Raw genomic sequence first — 26,979 nt, 5'->3', positions numbered from 1 at the left:
GAGGGGTGCTAGCGAAAATGTTGGGTTTTAGAGGTTAAGGAGCCTCAAGGAATAGAATGCTTAGGAAGCGGTGAATAATTGTAGAGTTAGCCTTATATCAAGCATATAATATAAGATAGGACCAAGGTTCATTATTTAACATAACTTTTATGCAAAAATATACGGTAGGTTGGCAAGCCCAGAAATGACAACCAGCCTTGAATACACACAGCTGTGCGCTTTTACAATTTTACAGCAGATGGCTATGTGTATCCAGCAGGTGGGTGCATGGCAAAGCATTTTGATCTTTTGGCGCTATATAAGTAAAAGATAATAATAATCTGCCGAACAAACAGCAGAAATAGTAAGTATTAGGTGCTGTTAGGGACAGGGCCTAACCGGTTACTGACCAATACATGGGTTATGAAACAATGTTTCTATTCTGTGATTTAATTTATGCCACACATGTGTGTGTGTGTGTTTGTAAGATTTTCTTCTGTTCACTCACTTTGCATTTTGTTAAATGATTAAATGAACATGTCTATTTTTGTAAGCATTCTTACTTTACAGCATTTTTTTCCACACCTGTCTAAAACTTTTGCACAGTACCCGTGTGATATACAGTATAGTCAATAGAATTTCAAAGGTCTCTTTGTACTTAGGCATACATGCAATAATGAAATAAATTAACTGGCCCCCTGATGAAGATGCTGTTGAGTTTTTCACTTTGTTTTACACCCGGAACATAGAGTATTTTCGTTTTATAAAGGAAATACTATTCCACTTTCATGAGATTATCCGAAGCTATCATCTCTCATGATTAAAGGAGGACTCTTACATCCCAGACTCTCCCAAACCCTAATTGTAGCACCCATATACAACATCTTAATTGCACCTATTTTTATTTTCATTTATCTATAATTGGAAATTATTCTAGCCTTGGTGCACGAATAATTATAATTTTAATAAAGACAGGAGGCGAGTATTTTGCATTATCTTCCCTTTACTCTCACAGTAGCAGCAAAGAAAGAGTTAACAACATAAGTGGGAACAACCAATAGAAAAACATTACATAGGAGCTATATAAACCCCTAAGCCATCCTCCTCTTCCTCTTTCGTCGCTGAGAAGCGGACTGAAGAAACGTCCTCCAAACCAACTGATAGTCCAACAAACTGACGTGAACACCGAACTGAACTGGAAACCGGAATCCGGGTTCTCCGGGAACAAATGGCGTCATCCCAAACGGAGCCAACAGAGCCCAAACACGGGTAGCCTAAGCGTTAGCACGCCGCAGTGAGGTCACGCTGAAAGAAAGAGAAACACATAACAGGACCAGATTCCTTCAACACATAAGAAAGTCACATAAATATCAATAAGGACCATCGTAACCCTAGACATAACGACAAAATGAACATACACAATCATAGAGAAACATGCAAAAGAAAAAACCCCAAACAACTTACCCAAATACGGGAGGGATGGGAGGGAAAATACTCGCCTCCTGTCTTTATTAAAATTATAATTATTCGTGCACCAAGGCTAGAATAATTTCCAATTTTAAGGCAAGACAGGAGGCTTCCTATTTTGCATTTTTAACGCCTGAAATCAAAGCCACCGCCGCGGAAGATACCGGGCGAAAGTAAAATTCCCTGAAAGTGGAAGCCCGGGACCAATCCGCCGCCTTGAGGATATCGTCTAGCGCTGCCCCAGACCGAAGGGCGCAAGATGCAGCGGCCCCCCGAACCGAATGTGCCCCAAAACTAGCATCCACTCCCGCCAGAGAGAGGAGCCAACGAATCCAACAGGCTAAAGTTGGGGAAGAGACGGCCTTAAACGGCTTAACATAAGAAATGAGAAGCTGTGACACCGAGGAAGGACGTACCATAGCAGAGCGAGACAAGTACGACCGAACACATCTGGCCACACAGATCTTAGGGTCATCAAAGAAATAAGGATAGGAGACAGACGAGGAAAAAGTCTTAGTCCTCCTGTGGATCTGGAACACCAGACCCTCTGGGGAAAAAGAAATGGCGTGTGTATCGAGAGCCTTGACGTCTGAAACCCTACGAAAAGAAAGAAGACACAACAGGAAGGTAAGTTTCGCCGACAATTGACGTAGAGAAAGAGACTCGTTGTCCGGCCAGGAACGCAGAAAATCGAGCACCAAAGCGACATCCCACAGAAAAGTATAGCGAGGTGCCGGGGGCCGAGATAAACGAATGCCGCGGAGTAAGCGGCAGACCAGAGGAGCCTTACCAACCGGCTCACCCGAGATGCCCACATGACCGCCTGAAATGGCAGATCGGAAAACATTAATGGGTACGGTAAGATTTTTCCGAGGAAAACATCTCCGCCAGAAAATTAAGTATACAATCTAAAGGGGCTGAATGGGGATCCACTTGCCGTCCCACACACCAAGCAGCCCAACTTCGCCAAGCTGCCCGGTACGACTTTCGGGTACCTGGAGCTCAAGATTCGCGCAGCAAGGATTGAGCTGTCTCCGATAGGCCCGAGCCTGCTCGGGGGCCCCTGAGATTGTCCACGCTACTAGGAGAAGACGACCCTCCTGGATGAGGGGATGAAGTTGGCCGTCCGAGCCCGACAGGAGAGAAGGAAAAGACGGAAGCGCCAGAGGGTCCCGCACCGACAGCTGCAACAGAGCTGGGAACCACGGCTGCGCATGCCAGAGGGGGATCACCAGGACCAGAGAGCCGCCACCGCGACGTAAGTGGTGGATGACTCTTGAAATGAGGGCGAAAGGGGGAAACGCGTACGCACCCCAGGGCGGCCACACCTGCATGAAGGCGTCCGTCGCCAGAGCCTCCGGGTCCGGAAGCCAACTGTAGAAGTCTTTCGTCTGACGATTCGTCCTGGACGCAAATAAGTCCAGATGAAACGGGCCCCTCCGATGTTGGAGATCCTGGAAGACTTGACCGTGGAGCCTCCAGTCGCTCGCGTCCCGCCAATGTCTGGAGAACCAATCTGCTAGGAGATTCTCGACGCCCGGGAGGTATTCTGCCTGTAGGGTGATATTGCGAGCTAGGCAAAATTCGAAGATGTCCTTCGTTACTTCCGTGAGGCGCTTGGAACACGTGTCTCCCAAGCGGTTGATATAGCGGACTGCTGAGAAGTTGTCCATCCGCAGGAGGAGACAGCAGTCTGAGCGGTCTTTGGCCAGGCTCCGGATCGCGAAGGAACCCGCAATCAGCTCCAGACAGTTGATATGGAGCGAGCGTTCCTCCAGAGACCAACGACCTCCGGTCGCTTCTGAGTCGGAGGCAGCGCCCCATCCCAGCAGACTGGCATCGGATTCGAGGACGAAGTCCGGTTGAGAACCGAAAATCGCCCGACCGTTCCACGCCTCCATGTGGCAAAGCCACCAGAGCAGCTCTTGGCGCACTTCCTGCGTTAGCCGGACCACCTGGTCGTAAGAAGGTATCTTCCTCAAGTGGTGGGCTTTGAGGCGCTGAAGCACCCGATAATGGAGAGGAGCGGGGAATATCGCCTGAATGGAGGACGAGAGAAGCCCTACCACCCGAGCCAGGAGACGAAGGGAGCAAAAATCTCGGCGGAGAAGAGCCTGAATTTCCTTCCGAATGGAGACTATTTTGGCCCTTGGAAGGCGAAGCATAGCCGCTTGAGAGTCTATCTCGAGGCCCAGAAAAAGAATATGTTGGCTCGGGATTAGCTCCGACTTTTGAGTGTTGACAATAAAGCCGAGCTCGTGAAGGGTCCGAACGACGAAATCCGCCTGCGAGAGTAGAGTCTCTCGGCAACCCGAAAACAACAGGATGTCGTCCAGGTATTCTATACACCTGACGCCCCTGGATCTGAAGAAAGCCATGACCGGCTTCAGGAGCTTGGTAAAGCACCATGGGGCTGAACTGAGGCCGAATGGGAGGGCCTTGAACTGTCAAATCTGTCTGCCCCAGCGGAATTGGAGAAAACGCCTGTGATCCGAGTGTATGGGGACGGAAAGGTAGGCGTCTGTGAGGTCCAACCTGGTGAACCAATCGCCCTCCGACATAAGGTCTCTGAGGAGATGGATGCCCTCAATTTTTAAGTGGCGATAGACTACGAAGGCATTGAGGGACCGAAGATTTATCACGGGACGGAAGTCGCCGGTGCGTTTGCGCACCAGGAAAACGGAGCTGAGGAAACCTATGGGACCGGGGGCTCGTTGAATGGCTCCCTTGTCGCGCAGGGCCCGGAGCTCCTTCTCTATAAGCACCTGATCGGCCGCGGATCGAAAAGCAGGACGAGGTCTGCGTATCTGAAAGGGGGGAGAGACAAAGTCTATCTGAAAACCCTGGACCGTTTGGAGTGGGATATACGGCCCCCAACCCGCAGAGGGAAAGAAGGATAAGAAACAGTTGGACTTACCGAAACTGGAACGTCCTCTGGGTAATCCCTGAGCGCTTCTGCCTCTGTAACCTCCACGTGAGATGACGGACCTTTGGTGGTAAGGTGGTCTGTACGAGGCCTGCGGTTGAGGGAAGTTCCTGGGACCTTGGGATGAAGTACGGCTGGCGGCCCGGCCCCGCGGTCGTCCAGCCCTCCCAGAAAAACGAAGGTTCGGTTGGAAAACCTTTTTCATGGAAAGCTTCGCTTTGTTCCAGGACATCATAAGTGACACATGGCGATTAAGCTCTTTCACAAATGCATCTCCAAAAAGCAAGCCGTTAGCGGCCGCTCCTAGATCTTTGTTGCCCAACTCCGCCAGGCGGGGGTCCATGCGCAGTAAAGCCGCCTTTCGTCGCTCAGTAGCAATGGAAACGTTAGCGTTTCCCAGGAGACAAACTACCCTAAGGGCCCAATCACGTATAACTTTGGGGTCTAGAGGGGTATTTTGTAGGAATACCCTGTCCGCCAGGGATACAATTTGGGTAACGGGTCCTACCAGATCTAGGACCTTATCCTGAGCCGACTTAAGGCCTTGCTCCAAACCCCATCTTGGGTCTTTTTTATGTACCGACAATAGAGCGACCACATTGGGATCAAACTCTGGAGTAAGGGCCACTTTATCTGGGATGCATGGCCAGGGGCATTCAGCTCGAAGCTTATTACAAACCTCCTTGGGAAGCGGCTTTCTGAGCCATTTATGGAGGTACAGAGCGATATGCTCAGGGGGAGCCCACTCGGTGGCCCTAGGGTGGCGCATGGTGGTGGGATCAAACATAGAAGACCCAATAGGGTCAAGGACTGGGAGGTCGGTTGATGTGGAGGCGGAATGGGATTGAGGGGGATCGGCAAGGTGGGGCTCATCCACCAAATACTCACGGACGAACCCGGAGTCAATATCTCTGGACGAGGCCAGATTAACTGATATATCAGATCCATTAGAGGAATCTGCACGCCATTCGTCCACTATGGACAGCGGATCATTATCAGGAGTGCCGGAGGTTTTAGGGCGTTTAGCGGGTGCCTTGCCCTTGCCCGCAGATATACTGCTGCCCTTCCACGGGCGTTTAGGGCCGGAAGCCTCTCCTTCCGATTTATCAGTTTCTGACTCTGACGGAACATGAGTAGGGCCGGGCGGGACAGGAGGTTGCCCTTGGTTAGGTAAGTTGGCGGACAATTTAGAAAAGAAGGACTCTACCGAAGTAGAGAACTTTGCTTCCAACCAGGCCATAAAGGCATCTTGGGAGGGCATGTTTTCCTGAGACATATTGTCTGTAGAGAAAAGAGAGGGAAGTATAAGGGGCAGGTATATGAAATCAAAAGGCACTGTATATATATATAAATATATATGTATGTTAGCTCATCCACAGGGGATCAGCCTGGGATCTAAATAGCCGATTTTTAATCCCCCAAACAGAAGGGAAAAAACACAGAACAGGGCTTAGCCGGCTAAATATACCTGAAAAGAAATAAAAGAAATAAAAAACGCCTGGAAAATAAACAGATAAATGAAGCTCACCCGAAGTGGAGAGCTAAGCAACCCTGAAAATGTCCCTGTATATGAAAAACACTGCTAAAATAAAATAAAACGAACAGAAATGGCGACCGGAACTCACCAGAACCTAGTGAGACCTGGTCGCAATGCTGAGAAAACGGCCGAAAGCCGAGTATACTAGGGGAGTAGCAACGTGGCTGCCGCACGCAAGAGGACAGGGTGCAACAATATGGCGGCTAAATCTCGCTTGACGCGAGACCTCGCCGCCAAACCAAAATGGCGGCTGAACCGCCTGAAGTAACCAAAAAAGCCCGCGAACCACGGGTAACGAAAGAAACGTCCGGGGGAAGGGACCGGAAGTAGCAGGGGAACCGGAGAGGTAAGAGGTAGGTAAGACAGAAGGGGGAAAGGAGAGGAAGCCGAGAAATCGGCGGAGGTGGATATGGGAAAGGCTATAAGGGAAATAAGGGAACCTCAGAGAGGGGATAGGTAATACCGGGAGACCCGGAGATCCGGGAGGCCTGAAAATCAAGGAGTCCCGGAGACCGGGAGAAAGGGAAGGAAAAGACCTCCCCAGAAACGGAACCAGAGAGTCCGTTAACCGAGCGAAATACGCATCACGAGAAACAGCAACAGCACAAATATCCGAAAAATACCGTAATAAAACAGTAATAACAGGATATATATGAGTTTTTAAATAATTGACAAAAGGAAGAGGACTGACCTGCAGCTACGGTGAGCAGCAAAGAAAGAAGAAGAGGAGGATGGCTTAGGGGTTTATATAGCTCCTATGTAATGTTTTTCTATTGGTTGTTCCACTTATGTTGTTAACTCTTTCTTTGCTGCTACTGTGAGAGTAAAGGAAGATAATGCAAAATAGGAAGCCTCCTGTCTTGCCTTAAAATTATAAAACGTTCTGTTGTGGGAGCTGCCATATTAAATTGTTGCCATGTTATAAAAATAGCTTTTGCAAACAATTCTTAGTGCTAACGTCTGGCACAATCCAAACGATGCGTCACAACTTCCTTAAGATCTGGCATTAGAATTACAATATCAACACAGAGGAATCATGACTAATAAAAGTAGCTGTGGAATGGTAAATGGTAACAGAACATTAAAACTGATGGTACGATAAATAATATATAGTGTTCTATGCCGGATTCAGTTATAATTTTATATCAGATAGTATTGTCTGCTTATAAGGTTGCCCAACAATGAAAGTGTATGAGTATGCACTTTATGCATCCTGCAATGAGTTTAGGCTATATGGTGTCCTTTGTGTCGAAATATCAGCCCTTTAACCCTAATAATTGTGATCACAAAGGTGGGAATTTTAAGATAATTGTATATCTCACATTATTGCCATAATGCATGTTATGAGTTCATATCAAAAACCAGACTTGTGTGTATAGTGAAGTATTAATACCGATTATATTTTAATAGACATAGTTCAATCCAAAGAAATATGAAATTACATCGGTAGTACGTCTGATGTTACTTACACTGTTTTTACCTTGTTGATCGTTAGCTTTTCACTTTTGGATGGAGAGAAGACATTCGACCAGGGGAGCCCATGCACACAAGGAAGTTCTGCTTTGATGCCATCTCCAATAACAGCCCTGTTACGCTGTACGACTGTCATGGAATGAAGGGCAATCAGCAGTGGAGTTACAGAAAGGTACTTGTTTAATAAGAATCCTAAAAACTTTGCAAAGGACACTGAGTTGTAAAATTAAAATAATCTGTTTTGTCTGCCCTAAAAGTGTCATGCAGCTCTATAATATTCTAACACATCTCCCAAAAAGGGTTAGTGCACATCTGTCTCGTCTGTGTGTTTAATGTTCAGATCTGCCTACGAATACTAAATATTTCAACTAAAGCCTAAAAGGGACAGGTTTTCTATCTACTTTCCATCATAGCAATATTTTAGGTTTAGCACTATTTTTTTTAATATTACGTTGGTCTTAATGCCATTTTATTACATTACAGACACAAAGTGATGATTCTGGTCATTTGCAGATGCTTGTGGAAGCAGAATTTGACCTGCCATCTTGTGTTACATGAATTGGCACATGTGATATGAGCTTGTCAATCAGAATCAGTTTCATTTTACTGAGTGAGCATGAATGTCTATGTATAAGTGTATGTGAGCATGAATGTGCGTGTATGTATATATGTATTATTATTACCTTTTATTTATTAAGTGCCAACAAATTATTCTGAGCTGTACAATTTAAATGGGGCAGCTTGGATTCAGATGTAGTAAGCAGGCTGTTTATTATGAAAAGCAAGTGGGGAACAAGAGAGAAGAGGGGAAAGGGAGAGAAATGAATATTAAAAAAAAGTAAATTGAGGAGGATTTATGGCTGTAAGAGGCCAGAGGGGAGCAGGACAAAGGAATGTGCAAAAAGGTAAATACGAACATTTTGCCAAAAAAGAAACAAAATACATATTTAGTACATATACAGGACAAAAAGTATACAAAATAAGAATTAAGAAACTTGTTTGCATATCTGGCACAGTGGCCCAAATGGGTTTGAATTTATTTTCTATCTTGCAAAAGCTTGGCTTGAGATGGTAGTAAGCAGGCTGTTTGTTATGATGCAGAAAGGCTTTTGTACCTTGCAAGAGCTTGGTTTCAGATTGTAGTAAGCAGGCTGTTTGTTAAGATGCAGGAAGGCTACAAGAGGGGAAAGAGTATATGTGAGCATGAATGTCTATGTATAAGTTTGTATTAGAATTGCTGCGTGTGAGCATAGATGAGCATGGAAGTGGTGTGAGATGGACTGTGTGTAAGTGTTTATGTGTTAGCATGTATGTGTTGTAGATAAGTGGTGTGAGAGGGAGTGTATATGCATGTTAGCATGAGTGTGTATGTGTGTTAGCATGTGTAAGTGTGCCAGAGTGTATATTGCACGGGACAAAGAAGTCAAAGACAAGCTGTTTTGAGAACAAAGGTGGCACAGGCAGAGTGTCTACGGGTTAGAGTGGCACTGATAAGTTGCTTCGGGACAAAGGTGGCATTCACAAGCTGTTGGAGGGCAAGGGTGACACTCTGGGACATGCTTGGTGAAGTTGTGGGTGCCCTGGGGTAATTTTTGCACAAGGGTCCTGTGATTATTATTTACACCCCTGGTCCCTGGCCTTGCTTTCATGTCGGAGCTATGTGTTTTTTTGGCCACAGGTCTTCCATTAAGGCCAGATTTCTCTGCGCAGTAGATGGGTGTGTCGGGTTACCTCTGTTTTCTGCCTTTTCTGAGCTGATGCCACTGCTGGCCATCTTCTGAACGCGAAGACAAATAAGCATGATGTGCTGCACCGGAGCCCTGCGGTTTCCAGTTATGCCTCTGCATATAGCATTGGAACATGTTGGCTCCAGAAATGCTAATTTATAATGTAAACAAAGCAAACAGGTGCCCTCTGTGTACAACCCTGCATTCCTGATTGAAATAATGCCTCAGTTTAAGCTGTCTTTAAAACAACTCTCAAAGTGATAAACATCAGGAGTACATATTTTAAGCGGATAAATGGTAATGATGAATTGTTTTAACCACAATTTTTAATGTTTGGAGCTGTGATATGATGGCTTATCTAAATAAACACAATTTACATTTGTTTGTTATGCTCCTTGAAAATATACCGTATAATTTATAGGGATTTAATTACATCTGTTTTTTTGGCAGCAATTTAACATTAAATCCTGCCATAGATAAACACAATGCAAACAGCTGTTGAGCCAGGGTGAGCCAGGTAATATTGTTTGAGTTTGGAACTCAGGGGTACCATTTTTTCTATACTTTCATCTGGAGTGCAAGTAAGGCATTGTTATAGTCTGGAACTAAACAACTGAATAGGAATTGCTTTAGAGACATGGCTTACTGGTTATTGGAACCTCTTAAACATAAATTAGTCTTCCATTTATCAACTGATGCACAAACAAATTCCTGCTTAATATTATCCTAGAATAGTTTGTATTCTTGTGCATTCCGATTTGTAAACATTTTAATTGAAAGAAAGTTGCCAATTTCATCAATTTGTATAAACGCCTGAAGATGAGGAGAGGACAAAATGCTCTTTACTTTTGTTTGGATTTCTTTGAGTTTTTTCTCCCAAACACACTTTCGCTCTCTCTGTCAATGTCTACCTATGTTTTCCATGTCAACTCTTCCCTTTGTAATTCTCTCCATGTCTGGAACATCAGGATTAGAACCACTGACCCTCGTCATGTGAGACTATTCTCCTATACATCTCTCCACCAGGAGGCTCTGTGGTCACTGTTATTGTCTCCTCATGCCCCCTGCTATCCTTGTTCAAGATCCTGTCACACCTGGGGGCTGTCAGGCAATTAAGGGCCTATAAAACCAGTGTTGGCCACTAGCTGGAGCATTGAACTTCCTGACTACCTGGCCCTGCCATGAGTTTGCCTGAGCTGTGTGTTTCCAGGTTTTGATCTGTGGCTTTGGACCTTGTTCCTGTTTTTACATTTGGCTTGGACTGTGAATATTCTTTGGATCATGCCTTGGTACATTGCATTTATTTACTACATTTGGTACATTGTTTTATCTGTGTATGGCCTTGGCTCATCTGCCAGAATCCACTGCCACCCACACCTGCCATTGGCCTACTGTTGTCTGCTAGGTCCCCGGGCCACTGCTGTCTGCCAGTCCTGTTACTTGAGATGACTCCTAGAAAGATGCCTAAAGCTGTTGCAGACTGCCTTTTGCAATCAGGCACTTCTATACTGACCTGCACCAATCAGTGTTCAAGCCCCCAACCTCTCCCTGCACATCCTCCCACCAAATCCAGTACCCACAGCCATGACACTCTGCTTCTTGTTCTTCATTTCTTCTGCCTTCTTTGTTCTGTCTTCTCCAGTGGTCTGCTTGTCTGCTTTCCATAGCATTGCCCTGGCCTGTTGTAGTAGTTCCGCAACAGGGCAAAGCCTCAGCGCACACACATCTATATAAGAGAAAATATAATTACCTAGTTAGTGATGATCAGGTTACCCCTTTTTAAACAAAGCTCTAAAACAGGGCTGAACAATTCCAGTCCTTCAGAGTTTCAAGTTCAGGAGTTCTGTGTATCCTTTCCTGAAAACAACTCATTAAATTGATTTTTAAATGTCTGTGCTTGGGACATGGAGGGAACAGAGAGCCTTTTCCTTGAAAAGCTGAGCAGGACCTATCAGAGTGCACTAGGAGTAGCCACACCCAGAAGGAATTATGTCATCAAACAATAGAGCATTCAGCAGATGACATAGGCCAGGGGTGTCCAAGTTTTTTCTGCAGTGGGCCACTTCATCAGAATTGTATACGTGCGAGGGCCGCACTCATTTTTCACTGAGAGAAAATATGGCCTTTAATAAGATATGCAGATTAAAATAAAGTAAATGACACAAAACCTTTACTTTTCTCTCACTGATTTCTGGGATTTCTGGGCCTACAAATGCAGGATTCTGGACCAAAACCAAAAATTCAGGGTTCACTTAGCCGAAACTGAAAATGACCCCCACACACACACTTTTAATAAAAGTAAGTTACACACCAAAATTGTACAAAAAAATTATATATTATGATTGTTAACAGCAATCTCAGGCATACCCAGATTCCAGCATGTACTGGTTGGCTGGGCATTGTATTTTTTGTCCAATTTTAGTGTGTAACCACACTTTTATTAAAAGTAACACACCAAAATTGGACAAAAAAAATCAACAATATGACTTGGCATGATAGGAGTGTGATTGCTAACAGCAAACACACTCTTTTTATACCCAGGCAACCAGTGAATGCTGGAACTTGGGCATGATGAGACTGTGATTGCTGTTAGCAGATTGCTGTTAGCTGTTAGCGATCACACTCCTATCATCCCAAGTCAGCCAATACATGCTGGTACAGAGTGGCTGTGAGTGCAGACCCCATACTGCTGGCAGCCTCAATACACAAGGGGGGCAGCTACCCAGGTTTCAGCATGTACTGGCTGACTTGGCATGATAGGAGTGTGATTGCTAACAGCAAACACACTCTTTTTATACCCAGGCAACCAGTAAATGCTGGAATCTAGGCATGATGGGACTGTGATTGCTGTTAGCAATCACACTCCTATCATCCCAAGTTAGCCAATACGTGCTGGTACAGGGTGGCTGTAAGTGCAGACCCCATACTACTGGCAGCATCAATACACAAGGGGGGCAGCTAGCCAGGTTTCAGCATGTACTGGCTGACTTGGCATGATAGGAGTGTGATTGCTAACAGCAATCATTGTCCCATCATGCCTAGGTTGCAGCACTTACACATCCATGCTATCACACACACACAAATTCATTCATTCACAGATTAATTCCTTCAATCAGACATACTCATTCACACAACCTACCCCATCCCCTTACCTGGTCTACAGCTCTCGATGCCGCTCACAGACTTCAGCAGGGGGAGCGGCCTCCCTCGTTCTCCCCACAGAGGAGGCAGGACTGGAGCAGAGAATGGACCCTCCCTCAAGTAAGCAGCAGGGCTCTTATGATCCTGGCTGCCGATCTCACGCGGGCCGCACCGCATGTTGGACGCCCCTGACATAGGCCATTGCCTGCTGACTAACTATCCCCAAAGTGAAAAGGCTCTTATGTAAATTAGATACAATATGGAAGGGAAATACATCTTTTTAACAACACCATGTCAAACTTTCACAGAATATAATTCACTTGGCGCTAAGGCCAAGCAGGAGATCTCACCTTACCTTACTTGGGCTCTCCCGTATCTTACCTTTTTAAGAGGTCCATTATCAGCAACCTTCACTCCTGTGTTCCAATGGCAAGTTGGAGTTCGCTTATCCATGTTTAAGTTTAAAAGGCTGATTAATCATTAGAAAACTCTTTTGTATTAATGTTACAGCTAGAAATGTGTTTTCTACGAAAATAGTTTAATGACACACTACCGTTGAATGTGTCAAAAGCCAGTGATTTAAAGTAGTGACTGCATAGCATTTTAGCTTTTTGCTATTGATGGGAAAAATACCTAGAAATAAAAGTAATTCTTCAAGGTCCCCTAGGGACAGAGGTAAATTCCAGTACAGTTTGAAATAGCTTTCTGTTCTGATTGATGTAACAGCTCTTTATTTTGCTTATTGTAAGATGTTATAAGTGCTTATTACACAGTCATCTAGCGGGCACATTCAGTCCTACACATTCTATATGTTCTTTACACCATTCCAATTTGCACATTAAGAGAACAGCGTTCTTCCCATGTTAGTCACTTAATTATTTAAACCCAAGAACCATAGATCTTCCAGATTGTTATGCTGTTATCCTTTCCTTCCTTTTATATTGTTGTGAATGTGTTATCATTATATGAACTTCCCTTATTCAACATTTTTCTATAACTGATGTGAAACTCATGATTGGGCGTCAAAGACACACATCTCTTGCCTTGTTATTCTGCCAAGAAAATTCACCAGTTGCTCAGCAAATCTTATAATAAGCTTAATCATTTACAAAGGAACTGAAGCCCTGTTTACGTTAAGAAAACCACCTAGAACATCTCACTTTCATAACAATTTCAAGAACTCTGGCTCTTCACTTTCTAGACATAAATTGTAAAACGCTGTTGCTGTATCCTAATGAAATACATAGATCCGTGGTTTACAATATATCCGTTTCTGCTCTCTAATCCTCTTGACAAATCAACTTTTCTCTAAAAAGGAATATTGTTCTTGTTCATCAATGTCATGTAGGCAACCCAAGTATGCCTTGCTCTGGGAGCAAATACAAAAGCATATGTATGCTTAAATATATACATTTTTAGTTACATAAAAATACATAAGACCAAGTTATCACTTGGTAAAGTTAGTCATTAGTAAAGTTGAACTTTATGGATGTATCATTCAATCAACCCTGGATTCACATTTCAAAGGCACAACATGTTAAAACATGGGAGTTCAAGTCACATCCATGTTAATTGAGCAGCAGCCACTCACAGGTATGCAGGTTAAAGTCCCAGTGAGGTTTATTCACTAAAGGGAGAGTCATCAGGAAATTGTATGGGAGAATTGTGGTTTCTGCTCCTTGACTTCACAATTCTTTATGAATTAGTCATTATTCATTATACAGGGCCAGTTTAGCCTTTCTTGCTTGGGGACACTTTCTAGTACTGGTCCTTGAATAGTGACGCTAGAGAGTTAATGCCCTTGCCAACTCGTGCTTCAGAGTGCAAAGTGGATTTCTCTTTTAGATTTTGGCTGAACAAAGCCTGAGCAAAGATAGGGCAGAAAACCAATACCAGGGCCGGCCCGACAATGAAGCCGAGTGGGGCAACCGCTCCAGGCAGCACTTTTGAAGGGGCGGCACTTTGCCGCCCCAAGCCCTTTTTTAAAGCGAAAGAGAGAGTCTCCCTGTTCGATCTCGGTGCCGGCTTGTAATGCTGAGTGCCGGAAGATCAGCATTACAAGCCGGCACCGAGACCGAACAGGGAGACTTGCCGCAAGACTGCTGAAAGGTAAGTACGGGGGGGGGAGGGTAGATAATGGGGGGGGGGCGGCAGGGACGGAGGGAGAGGAAGGGTAGATAATGGGGGGGCGGCAGGGACGGAGGTAGAGGAAGGGTAGATAAGGGGGGGCGGCATTTTAAAATTCGCCCCAGGCAGCATTTTGCCTTGGGCCGGCCCTGACCAATACTACTCAACATCTAAAAAAGTGATGCACTAGGGGCATGCCAAGTCTTCCATATGAAGAATCCTGCCCTATGTATAATGTAGAAATAAAAACATAACTATAGTAAATTACTTATTGAACCTTTAAACATTGAAACTGAATTACCGAATACTGTATGTACCTTCTAGTTTGGAGCTTTTCAGAGGTTAAATACTAATTACATATATTTCAGTCATACCTCGTTTCCACCATTTACACACTGCTGCTCTGTTTATTTATCCATTCATTTATCTTTCACTAAAACTCGTGTTAAATGAATAATCAGCTCTGTATACAAATCCTACAGTTGATTCACATGAACCAGAAAAGCCATTTAATATAATAAGCTGTATATTGTCTTTCAGTGCACAGCAAACAAAATTACTGAGGCATTTATCTAATCATCCAGCCGCTATAAAGCAAATATTAAGACAATGAGACTTAAATGTGGTTTGTATTTTAGTCACACTTGTATCCGGTTGCAATTACTGTGACAACATATTGCAGTTTTATCACTCTTGGGATTTAAATGTGTGTTGTATTGAAACCAATATCAGGGCCTATTTGATGTATGTCACTGACTCACAGTGCTACTGATGTCAAGTGTACTGTGTGTGTGAGCATGGATGTCTATGTGTAAGTGGTGTGAGAGGGAGTGTGTTAGCATGTGTAAATTTAAATACATTTACATATGTGTGCCAGAGTGTATGCTGGAGGGGGAGTAAGGAGCAATGATGGCAAATACAAGCTGTCTGGGGGGCAAAGATGGCACAGATAAGTTGTTTGGGGGCAATGACAAGCTGGAGTAAAGATGGCACAGGCAGGCTGTTTGGGGTCACTAATAAACTGGGGCAAAGGTGGCACTCACAAGCTGTTTAGGGGCAAATGAGGTGCTGTGGGACATGTTGCTTGGTGAAGTTTGGGGGGCCTGGGGTAATTTTCCCACCAGGGCAATGGGATGTAAGGTTTTTAATTTTTTATTATCTTTTTTATATATGTTTTTAAAAAAAAATATTTATTTTTTATTTTATTTTATATATATATTTTTTAAATGGTTAGAGGTCCTCTTAGGGACCTCTTGAACATGTTATTAATGCCAGTGATGTCACAATGACATCACTTAGCTCACTTTTTAAAAAAATTATAATTTATTTCTTTCTTCAGCATGGGAGGAGGGTGAGAGACATGGTTTTTCACTCTCCTCCCTGCGACTTGCATAGAGATCACAGTGTCTGTGCCTCATTGGAGCGATGAGGCACAACCTGGAAGGGAATGCCCTATCGCGCGATCGGCATTTAAAAATGTAACAGTTTTCCGGCTTTCGTGCCGGAAGCTGTTACATCAGATCGGGTTGCAGAAAGCCAGCTGGCTTCTGCTGTCAGGGGGGAGTCCAGGCTGTCAAATGACAACATGATCTCCCGTGCAGCGGCAGGGATGTGTCCCTGCCGCTGCAAGAAGGGCAGTGGCGTCGGCAGGGGGGGGCCAGAGGGGGCCATGGCCCCCCTACATCATGCTGTGCCCCCCGGTGTGCCCCCCCAATTGAAACGCGGTCTTTTTTTTTTCTTTTATAGACCCGGAGGAGAGAGTGAGAGGCGCCGAGCGGTTGCTGAGGAATAAGTTCTCAGCAACCGTTCGGCGCCTCTCACTCTTCTCCGCGACCGCGAGGCCTCTGCCTTGTTTGCAGTGCCGGCATTTCAAGCCGAGCGCCGGTATATGTCGTCATATCCGGCGCCCAGCAGTGAAGCCGGCAGAACCAGGGATACAGAGACCTCGCGATCTCACCGCTGGACAAGCCCAAGGTAAGTGAACTTCAAAGGGGGGGGTTAGAAAGTTAGGGGGGGGTTAGAAAGTTAGGAGGGGGTTAGAGAGTCAGAAGAGGTAGATAGGAAGTGAGAAGGGATAGTTGGGAGGGAGATGGGGGTAGATGGGATACATTGGGAGGGAGAGGGGATAGTTAGGATTGATTGGGAGGGAGAGGGGGTACATAGGATAGATTGGGAGGGAGAGGGGGGTACATAGGATAGATTGGGAGGGAGAGGGGGGTACATAGGATAGATTGGGAGGGAGAGGGAGTACATAGGATAGATTGGGAGGCAGATGTGGTAGATAGGGAGGCAGATGTGGTAGATAGGGAGGGAGAGGGGGTAGATAGGATAGATTGGGAGGGAGAGGGGGGTAGATAGGATAGATTGGGAGGGAGAGGGGGGTAGATAGGATAGATTGGGAGGGAGAGGGGGGTAGATAGGATAGATTGGGAGGGAGAGGGGGGTAGATAGGATAGATTGGGAGGGAGAGGGGGGTAGATAGGATAGATTGGGAGGGAGAGGGGGGTAGATAGGATAGATTGGGAGGGAGAGGGGGTAGATAGGATAGATTGGGAGGGAGAGGTCTTTATGGGACAAAAACGGCGTACGTTCAGCTGTTTGGGGACAAAGTTGACATAATGTGTAATCTGGGTGCTGGTCAGGTTCTATGTGGGCAGTGTGGACACCAGGGTTGGCTTTGGGGTGTGTGACCAGTGATCTATGCCTGTAATTTAGGGGGTTTTATCTATACCTTTAATGCAGAGTTTATATGTAATTTCCAATTGATTTATATCTGCAAAGCTGGGTTTTGTGTAATTCTGTTCATCTGTATCGGCTATATTTCCATACATTATTAATGTTTACCTGCAAATATAGGATTTGTATGTCTTATTCAGTTGATCAATACCTGGAGTGCTGTTTCCATGTGTTGATTATTTGATCTAAACCTTCAGTGCTGAGTGTACATGTGATTTCCAGTTGATATATACCTGCAGTGCTGGGTTTGTGTGTTCTGTTGGTTTATACCTGCAATGCTATGTTTCCATACATTATTTATGTATACCTGCAAATACAAGTTTTTTTTTAATCTCATTGAGTTGCATGTGCTGTTTCCATGTGTTGTTTGATCTATACCTGAACTACAGGGTGTAAGTAAAAGAGCGCTATGGTTTAGTGAATGAGGGGACAAAGGGACTCTGGGGATGATTACAGGGGAGAGGACCTCTCAATGTCACGGTGCAGGACTGACTCTCACTGTCTTCCCCTGATCTGCAGTCAGTGTGGGAAATATTTTTTTTTTTAGTACGGTAGCAGAAGGAGTGATTGCATGCAAGGAAGCGTTGAGCGGGGCCCAAGGAAATGCTTGGGTAGGGTCCAATTTTTTCACTATAAAATATATTGGCAGCAGGGTCTAATATTTATATATATATTTGCAGCAGGGGCAAATATTTATATATGTTTTGGCAGCAGGGGCTAATATTTATTTATATACTGGAAACAGGGTCTAATATTAATATATATTGGCTGCAGGGGCTAATATTATTATATATAGGAAGCAGGGACTAATACTATATATATCGGCAGCAGGGTCCAATATTAATATATATCAGCAGCAGGGGCTAATATTAATATATATCGACAGCAGGGGCTAATATATATTGGCAGCAGGAGCTAATATTAACATATATTGGCAGCAGGGGCTAATATTAATATTTATTGGCAGCAGGGTCTAGTATTTATATTCATATTGGCAGCAGGGTCTAGTATTTATATATATATATATATATATATATCGGCAGCAGGGGCTAATATTAATATATATTGGCTGCAGGGGCTAATTTTATATATATTGGCTGCAGGGACTAATAATATATATTGTCAGTAGGGGCTAATATTAATATATACTGGTAGCAGGGTCAAATATTAAGATATATCGGCAGCAGGGTATAATTTTTATGTATATGGGCAGCAGGGTATAATATAAGTATATATCCGCAGCAGGGGCTAATATCAATATATATCCGCAGCATGGGTTAATATTAATATATATCAGAAGCAGGGTGTAATATTTCTATATATCTGCAGCAGGGTCTAATATTTATATATATTGTCAGCAGGGGCTAATATTAAAGAATGAGAAATAACTGCCAGTTTAGCTGTTATTTTGAAATCATATTTCAATCACGGTCTTTACTTCAAAGAGATAAATACATATTATGTAGTTAAAAATGCATGTCTAACGTGTGTGTGTGTGTATATATATATATATATATATATATAATATATATACATACATAGTGTATATGTACCGTTTTTTTATTTGCCCCCCTACTTTGGTCCCTGGCCCCCCATGTGCCCCCCCTAAATAAGAAAGCTGGAGACGCCACTGAAGAAGGGCAGGACGTACCGGTACGTCCATAGAGGATTCTTGGGATGAGTTTTTTGCCGGTACGTCCGTAGGGGGCTGTAAGGGGTTAAATGAATTTTTGGAATTGTGCTGCAGTATCTTTTTTCTCAGAGCCATTCCAAAAAAGAAGCAAGACAAGGTCAAGCTAGTTAGCTCCCAAGAATATAGACCTCTCTTGCAATTTTAGTGAAATATTGCTAAAAAATAACTCTTCATGATCACATACATTTGTACTGTGGAAGCACAGCTCATTATTAAGTAACTGCATAAATATTTGTGTTGATATATTTAAGTATTCTCAATGATGCAGTGAAATATATACCATGGGATGGATACTCTTTCACAACTATAATAAGATGATCTTGCTTTAAAATGTATTTAATAAGGACACATAGTCCTCAGGGTTACTATACACAAATAGTCTCATAAAATATTTACTTGCAAGGTAATCCTAGAGTGATTAAATATTAAATGAATCTTTGTTGTCTTTAGCTTTGTTTATTTTTGAACACATTTTAAAAAATATGTATATGGAAACACTAGCTCAGGAAGTTTACTAATGTACATCCTCATTTTTTGTCTTTAGAAGCTTCTGTTTACACTTGTATTAATGTATCTCACAAAAGTGAGTACACCCCTCACATTTTTAGAAATATTTTATTATATCTTTTCACGTGACAACACTGCATGTGTCATTTCTTCAGTATTGTCACATGAAAAGATATAATAAAATATTTACAAAAATGTGAGGGGTGTACTTACTTTTGTGAGATATATTATTTAGTAAACATCTGGTGCTTATCCCTGCTTTTTATCCCATGTTCCAATATAAATGTATAGGAGTGAGTTACTATTTTTCTTCAGGAGCTACCTATTTGTGAGTAAAAGGCCAGTGGTTCCCGACCCACTGCTCAAGGCACACCACTAGTCGAGGTTTTTTGAATCTTTCTGTTGGGAGATTTGAATCTATTGAAATACAATTTGGTAATTACGAAATTCTGTCCTGTTGTGCCTTGAGGACTGATTTGGAAATCACTGTAATAGGCTAGGCTTTAGCTACCGTGTTCAGGCGAGTTCCAAACGTACTTAGTTGAAGTCATCATCTCAAATAATGTACACGCATATGCATGTTAGCACACATAAACATGCATACACTTACTAATGCTAAAACACACTCATGCTAACTCACCAGTTGCATAACAACCGTGGGGGACCACTTGCCATTTACATGCTTACACATACGCATCTATGCTAACGCACACACACACTTAAACATACACGTCCATGCTAACACACACTCATATATTTATGCTCACACACAGGCTTACATTCATGGTCATATACACTAATACATTCATAGATACTCCCTCTCTTACCCTCTCACTCACTACCTCTCGCACCCCCCCCCCCCTTACCATAGTGGCAGCTTCGCTGTCATCTCAGGGTCATGTAACCTCACATTATCTGAGCAGAATTATAGCGAGATCCCTAAAAAGTTATGCTATAACTGGGTAATCACTCAGTCCTTTTTTAATGGTTCTAGACCACTGCTATACCTGTGTGCATGGTATATTTCACTTGGAGCTTTAGAAGAAGCACTGCTTTACCAGGGCTCTGGGCTAAAATGCACACGTATACTCCCCTTTCTGCTAAATCACCCCACTATGTGCAGCTAGCTTTGCCCCAGTGGGGGGAATCTTAGCCACAGGTACGCCATCTAAGGATCCAATTAATGTGCTACTAATGTGTCCACTATACTCTAACCTGAGGTGATTTGCATTATTAGGGGAATTAAATTGTCAAAACTAAATGGGAACATTATATTGAACTAGATAATGAAAATATAAATAGCTTATATTCAGACTTCTGGGACTCGATTAAATGGCCCGTCCAAACCTTAACTGGTTTTAACAGAAGTAAAATGCATGGTTTGTCATTCAATGCCATGTCTAAAATCAAAATCTTGGGGGTTAGAATCAAGAACAACGGCCTCCAAAAAAGCTACAATGAAAGCTAAAGGAAACATACACACTTAAAATATTCAGACACGAATTGATGCATTTTAGTCATATGTCCTAGATGGTCAAAAAAGAAATTAACGCAAAAAAAAAACATTGAAAAGCTTAATTAAATATTAAAATCCACAGCCCTTACTATAACCATAGGAAAAGCATTGCCCAACTTAATAAAAATGGAACTGTATCAATGACAAGAGGGCTTTGGGCAATGAAAACTGACAGACAGACTCTGAGCTAACTGTCTAAGTGCTTAAAGTTATCTGTAAAGGTTGTCTGTCTTGTGTGAGCTCTATAAAATATCAATGGGAACTGGACAAGCTCAATCCTCCTCGTGTTTTATTTCCCATTTACCCGTAGTGTAGCATTGTAGAATATCATGGGGCTGTATGAATACGTTAAAATAATACACTGCAATTGTATCCTGTAATCCCTAGAAAAGGGTTCTTGGTAATTTTACAGTAATATGTATGGTATAATGAGTGAGCTGTGACATAGAACCATGCATGGAATGCACATTTCTTTTTTATTAACGGTATAAGTAACTAAGCCAGCAGCATGGATGGATACTGTGTGCTCTGTTACCGGTGATAAATGTGTCACTTGTTTAAGGACCTCATCCCTTTACATGGTTTTAGCTCGTTTTAAAGGAGAGAGTTACAGACTCTTATTAACCTAAATGAATGGTATTTATTCAAGGGCCCATTTTATATATTTTGTATTCATGCAGATAAGCATTAATATGTCCCCAGAGCATCTACCAGAGACTAGGTCATAGTCTTAGAAATTGTAACGGCTTTGAATCTGAGGTACTGACAATCCAGAAAATTATTCTCTTTCATGTGTATACACAGTAAAAAGTTCAGGTCATCTCCGATCTCCAGGAACAAGATAATGAGAACAGCTATCAACACTATGAAATATAATGATTGCCAGGAAATGTGTTTGGAAATAGCATGCATAGAGGTGTTTGAGTGGCTGGCTGAATAGAAGCCATGGAAACGGCATACACATACGGTGTCGGGGTTAAGAAAGGAGACTTACAATTCCTCGGTCTTTAGTAAAACATGCCATAGGGTCAATCCGAGATGGAGACATTGGTGCTCTTGTTGTTTTACCTTTTAATGCAAAAATAAACATTGATATCTTTAAAGAAAATGTGATTATGGAATGTTTGCTTTACTTTCCTTGAGTTGCTTACCTTATTATATTGATAATCTCTACAAGGGATGATATATGACTTGTCCAGATTTGCTGAACTGTCAGTGCCAAGGTGGTATTTTAGCATCATATGCTTGTGTCATTAGTCATCAATGGAGTGCAAGGGAAGATTTATGTGTTTCCCCTGCTTTATATCAGGAAAGTCACCGGAGGAGTGAAGCAGAGGATAAATGTGTTTCTCTGGCCCAGATCTTAGTTACTTCCTTATGCCCCAGTGCCAAGCAGAGAAATGATGTGGTATCAAGGTTCAAGTAACAGTGGTCTGTGCCATAAGAGAAGCAGATCTCTGCACCACTAGACTACCACAAAGGATCCCCAAGTAAATATGAGTTGGGCTATGATTGCAATGTTGGGGAGGAGTGGTAGCTGGGTGGTGCTGAGGTCAGCAGCCCTTATAAATACATCACTATCCTTCAGATGTTATGTACAGTTGGATAATTAGGACTAGTAATAATAGCAAGGAAGTGACATGTACATTAACATTACAACATTCAAAAAATACATTTTAATTTGTGATTCTGGATGTAATTGTGTAATCTGGAAGTCTGTATGTCACATAGTTTGATAAAAATGGGCTACTCCTTATTATTATTGATTCCATGAGTGTACCTTTGTTTTATATTTTCCCAGTCTGACTACTTCTGTCCTTAACAGTACCTAAAAACTGCAAAATTATCATCAGGCAATACTGAAATACCATCTGCGGTACTTCATTGCAGCTATTAGATTCTCCATAAAAGGAAACTTAAATGCACATAAAACATAAAAGCTATTACCAGTCCATAAAGATATGCCAACAGAATTCTGTGCTGTTCTGCAGAAGAAAATCATATCTAAATGGGGCTTTCTGTGCATTACTACAATAAACTGCATTCTCACAAGCATGCCATCTTATCTCCAATCACAAACTGGGAGTGTTATGCATTTTAACTGCTACATAATCATATCTAATTACCGTCTCAGTATTTAGGTAGTCATTGCCCAGACACATTATTATAGCCCGCTGATATGATATGCACATTAGCAGTAATAATCGGCAAGGCTCAGGAGTCAACATTAAAAAGAGGATGGTTATTCCAAGTACTGAAAGCCAGACTTCAGAGTACTTTGACAATACCATTGGTATGATACAAAATGACCTTAGTACATGGTCGTATACATCACATTATACTAAGTGGCATACAATGATCAGCCAAAACATTATGACCACTGACAAATGAAGTGAATAACATTGATAGTCTTATTATCATAGCACCTGTCAGTGGGCGGGATGTATTAGGCAGCAAGTGAACGTTTCGTCTTTAAAGTTGATGTAGATGTAGTTCCTGTAGAAGCACGAAAAATGGGCAGGCAGAAGGATCTGAGCGACTTTGACATGGCTAGAAGACTGGGTCAGAGCATCTGTGGGGAGTTCTCGGTCTGCAATGATCAGTAGCTATCAAAAGTGGCCCAAGCAAGGAAGACCGGGGAATGCGCTACAGGGTCGTGGGCAGCCAAGGCTCATTGATGCATGTAGATGGTGAAGGCTGGACTGTGGTTAAATCCAACAGATGCGCTACTGTAGCTCAAATAGCTGAAAAAGTTAATGACAGGTGTCTGAATACACAATGCTGCGTAGCAACAGACCAATCAGGATGCCCATGCTGACCCCTGTCCACTGCCAAAAGGACCTACTTGGGCATGTGAGCATACGAACTGGACCACAAAGCAATGAAAGAAGGTGGTCTGGTCGGATGAATCACACTTTCTTTTACATCAGGTGCGTGTGCATCGCTTACCTGGAGAACACATGGCACCAAGATGTATCCATGAAGGCCCCACCTCGCAGCTTACAGCTCTTAAAGGACCTACCGCTAACGTCATGGTGTCAGATACCACAGCACACCTCCAGAGGTCTAGAGCCCAGAGTCCATGCCTGGACGGGTCAGGGCTGTTTTGGGGGCAGAAGTGAGACCTACACAATATTAAGCATGTGGTCATAATGTTATGACAGATCGGTGTATATTTCATACAAGGCTAAACTCTGTTGGTTTCCTAGCAAGAGATGGGCCCCCATATATAACTTTATCTGCTTATCTTTTTAATTCATTATATTGTCCCGATATGGACAGTCAGTCCTGGTTGCATATATTAGGTATATGTATCTGGACAACTTCCAAGTTGTTTTTCCCTACTTTGTGAAATCTTCTGCAATTTAATTGTTCTAACATGGTTTCTTTCATAATTTATAGTAATTTACAGTCAAACATACGGAAACCTGACTGGGAGACTCCCTTGCATAGATTATTCATAGTCCGTTTACTGCCTGTTATGTCTCATAACATGGCTCTTTTTCTTAAAGATAAAACTAGTAGCTTTAGGGTAATGAGCACCTGCCTTTTCAAGTGTAATATATACACATTTAGTTAACTTTAATATGTGGTATTTGAAAAGAGCTAAGTTTGCAGTCACAGTACAAAATACATTTTGGTCATGTGAACCATACAAGAGGAACAAGCTTTTTGTATAATAAATTATTTTGAAACTCTGTTATCTGTAGTAGTAGAGACAGAATTGTTTTAGCATGAATGCGTTTATTCACCAACAGTAGAAGTGGAAACTGCATGGATTACAGTAGCCTGGCATCAGTTTATACTTTGGACCAAGGATATACTTGGTCCTCAACTCCAAGTCAAACTCCAGTCCTCAAGGGCCAGAAAACAGGCTAAGAATTATGTGCTAGGACATCCAAAAACCGTTTGTTGTGCGCTGCATGCAGGCCCAGACTGACCATCTGACTGAATGGGCAAATGCCCAGTGGGCCAGTGTTGCTACCATGCAGCAGATTTGTTCTTTTAATGTGCGTTCACTAGATTGATACAAGCAGCCACATGCTTCGAGAGTGTAAGAGCATAGCATGCGGACACCAGCAAGTGACCATATGTATGTCATATATTGCTGGCATTAAAGGACCACGGCCAGTTTTATTCTCTAGTCCGGACATGCCTGTGTTAGACCTTAGTGTTTATGGAATAATACGGAGTGAGTGAGAAAGCAAAACTTATCAAGCGCTAAATGATGGCCTAAAATAGGATGACTTTTTCTTCTAGAAAATCAGCACTGCCTATTGGGATCTTGAGGTACCACAGACCTGCCATATTTCTCCAATTAAAATAATTGCAATCAAGCAATATTGTGCAGCACTAAATGTGTTATTTCTAATAACAAATGTACTAATGATTGACACTCCTATTATCTAGATTAAATAAATGGCTATAATTGGCTAATAATTAAGGGCTGTCAGCCACCAAGCCTAAATGTTAAAATCTGAATACATTTTATTTGTTTATTTGTTATTGTGTTTAAATTTGAATAGATTGAGTAACTATTCATTTCAATCACCGAATCAGAATGGGCACTTCACAGTGTAATCAATTCATGTCCTTGAAAGCTTTGTGCCTAGAGGTACATCCTAAATTAATCTGTTGCTGATTTTGTATAATTGAATCTAGACAATTGAGCTACTCTAATAAATACGCCACTACTGAAAACCAAACAGAGTCGCAAAACATTTCGACAAAGAAAAGTAACTCCAGCAACTGCATTTTAATATTAATGTCAGTGTTTCATGATTACATTACTTTGTGGCTTACCCAATTTTATCCTATGAAGGCTAGAGTCTTCTAAAACAGAGGGGTCACTTTAGGGCAAAGGTGACAAAGGTATTTTCACTTGCCATTTCCTCCACAAATTAAATTTTAGGGGAATTTCAGTGGTATTTGTGTGACAGGGGGCATTTACTAATATTGCTGAATTGTACAAACTGCCACGGTAAAGTTGGCCTTGGCACTTATGACTTGACTATGACGAGTTGCAGATAAATAGTGCAACTACGCAGTACACTTTTGCAATATGTGGCCACCCTTATGGATATACACAGGTACGGGAAAAGATTAGTTTAAAGTGCTGTTAATCACAGACCCATTTGCCCGGTGTGCTAGATGCTTGTAATATTTGCTTGTAAATATATTTTAGATACCTGTTTCTCAAAATGTTGCACAAAATTATTTAAATGAAGTTGATGATAAGCAAATCAGATGCTTACCATTTCCATAATATGTAGCCATGGCTTCCATGATGCATGCTTTTGGAATGGGATTACAGGGATCTCATATAGAAAGTTGAACCTGGACCCCAGTATGAAGGTGGACACTTTTGCACCAATGTTCTTAGTGTCTAGCAGGAGGAGGTGATAAGATGTGTTCCCAATTGCATATGCATCTTGCTTAATCCTTGAGTGCTAGACATAAAGGACATTGGAACCTGTTAAGGAGTGGGTTATACACCAGAATGGAAGCATGCAAATGTGAATGAATGGGTCCTCTCTACTGTGGGACCATCATTGACCCGTGTCTGTTCATTTGCTAAAAAATAAATTGTCCTCATAAAAAATCCTAACCAATTATAGCATCTGAAACATTTTGACGTTACATAATTCATTAAAAGCCTTTAAGAAATATTTTAACAAAATCATTTTCTTTTTTCCCCCCTTAGGATAAAAGTTTGTTCCATCCTGTAAGCAACAGCTGTATCGACTGCAACCCAGCTGAAAAGAAATTATTCATGAACAGATGTGACCCTTTATCTGAGACGCAGCAGTGGATTTTTGAGCACATTAACATGACAATACTACAGAAATTCAACATTTATAATAATTCCTAGGAAACACAACTTCTTGTATCATAAACAAAAGACTACAATTGAGTTACAGGAGTCATGTTTTATGTTTTGTTTTGTTTTCCAAGAGCCGTGAATTCTCTTTCGAGAATAATAACAATATGCCACATGCCACGAGATGTCTTCATATCCAAAGAACTTGGATGAAAGTGTGCAGCTGCTGAGAATGTGAAACCTAATTTCCTTGCTGGTCAAGGGTCAGTCTGAACTGTTGGAATAAGCTCACTGCTACCACAGTGAAATACATTTTTAATCTTACTCAG

At 42.4% G+C, this 26,979-nt stretch overlaps 1 protein-coding gene across 1 annotated transcript in view; it reads left to right on the top strand.

Moving 5' to 3' along the window:
• Window positions 1–26,701, top strand: part of LOC149280687 (polypeptide N-acetylgalactosaminyltransferase-like 6) — a 537,937-nt gene extending 511,236 nt beyond the window's left edge. Inside the window, exons 12-13 of the mRNA XM_089500181.1 lie at window positions 7,405–7,554; window positions 26,534–26,701. Of these exons, the coding sequence (XP_089356307.1) occupies window positions 7,405–7,554; window positions 26,534–26,701 (318 nt within the window). The remainder of the gene's footprint in view (window positions 1–7,404; window positions 7,555–26,533) is intronic.
• The last annotated feature ends 278 nt before the right edge of the window (window positions 26,702–26,979 follow it).

The sequence above is a fragment of the Sceloporus occidentalis genome, unplaced genomic scaffold (genome assembly GCF_023333645.1).
Source record: "Sceloporus occidentalis isolate IW3139 unplaced genomic scaffold, rSceOcc1.0.p SCAF_149, whole genome shotgun sequence".
In the NCBI taxonomy this organism is placed as follows: domain Eukaryota; kingdom Metazoa; phylum Chordata; class Lepidosauria; order Squamata; family Phrynosomatidae; genus Sceloporus; species Sceloporus occidentalis.
This window is presented reverse-complemented; position numbering and strand designations above follow the sequence as displayed.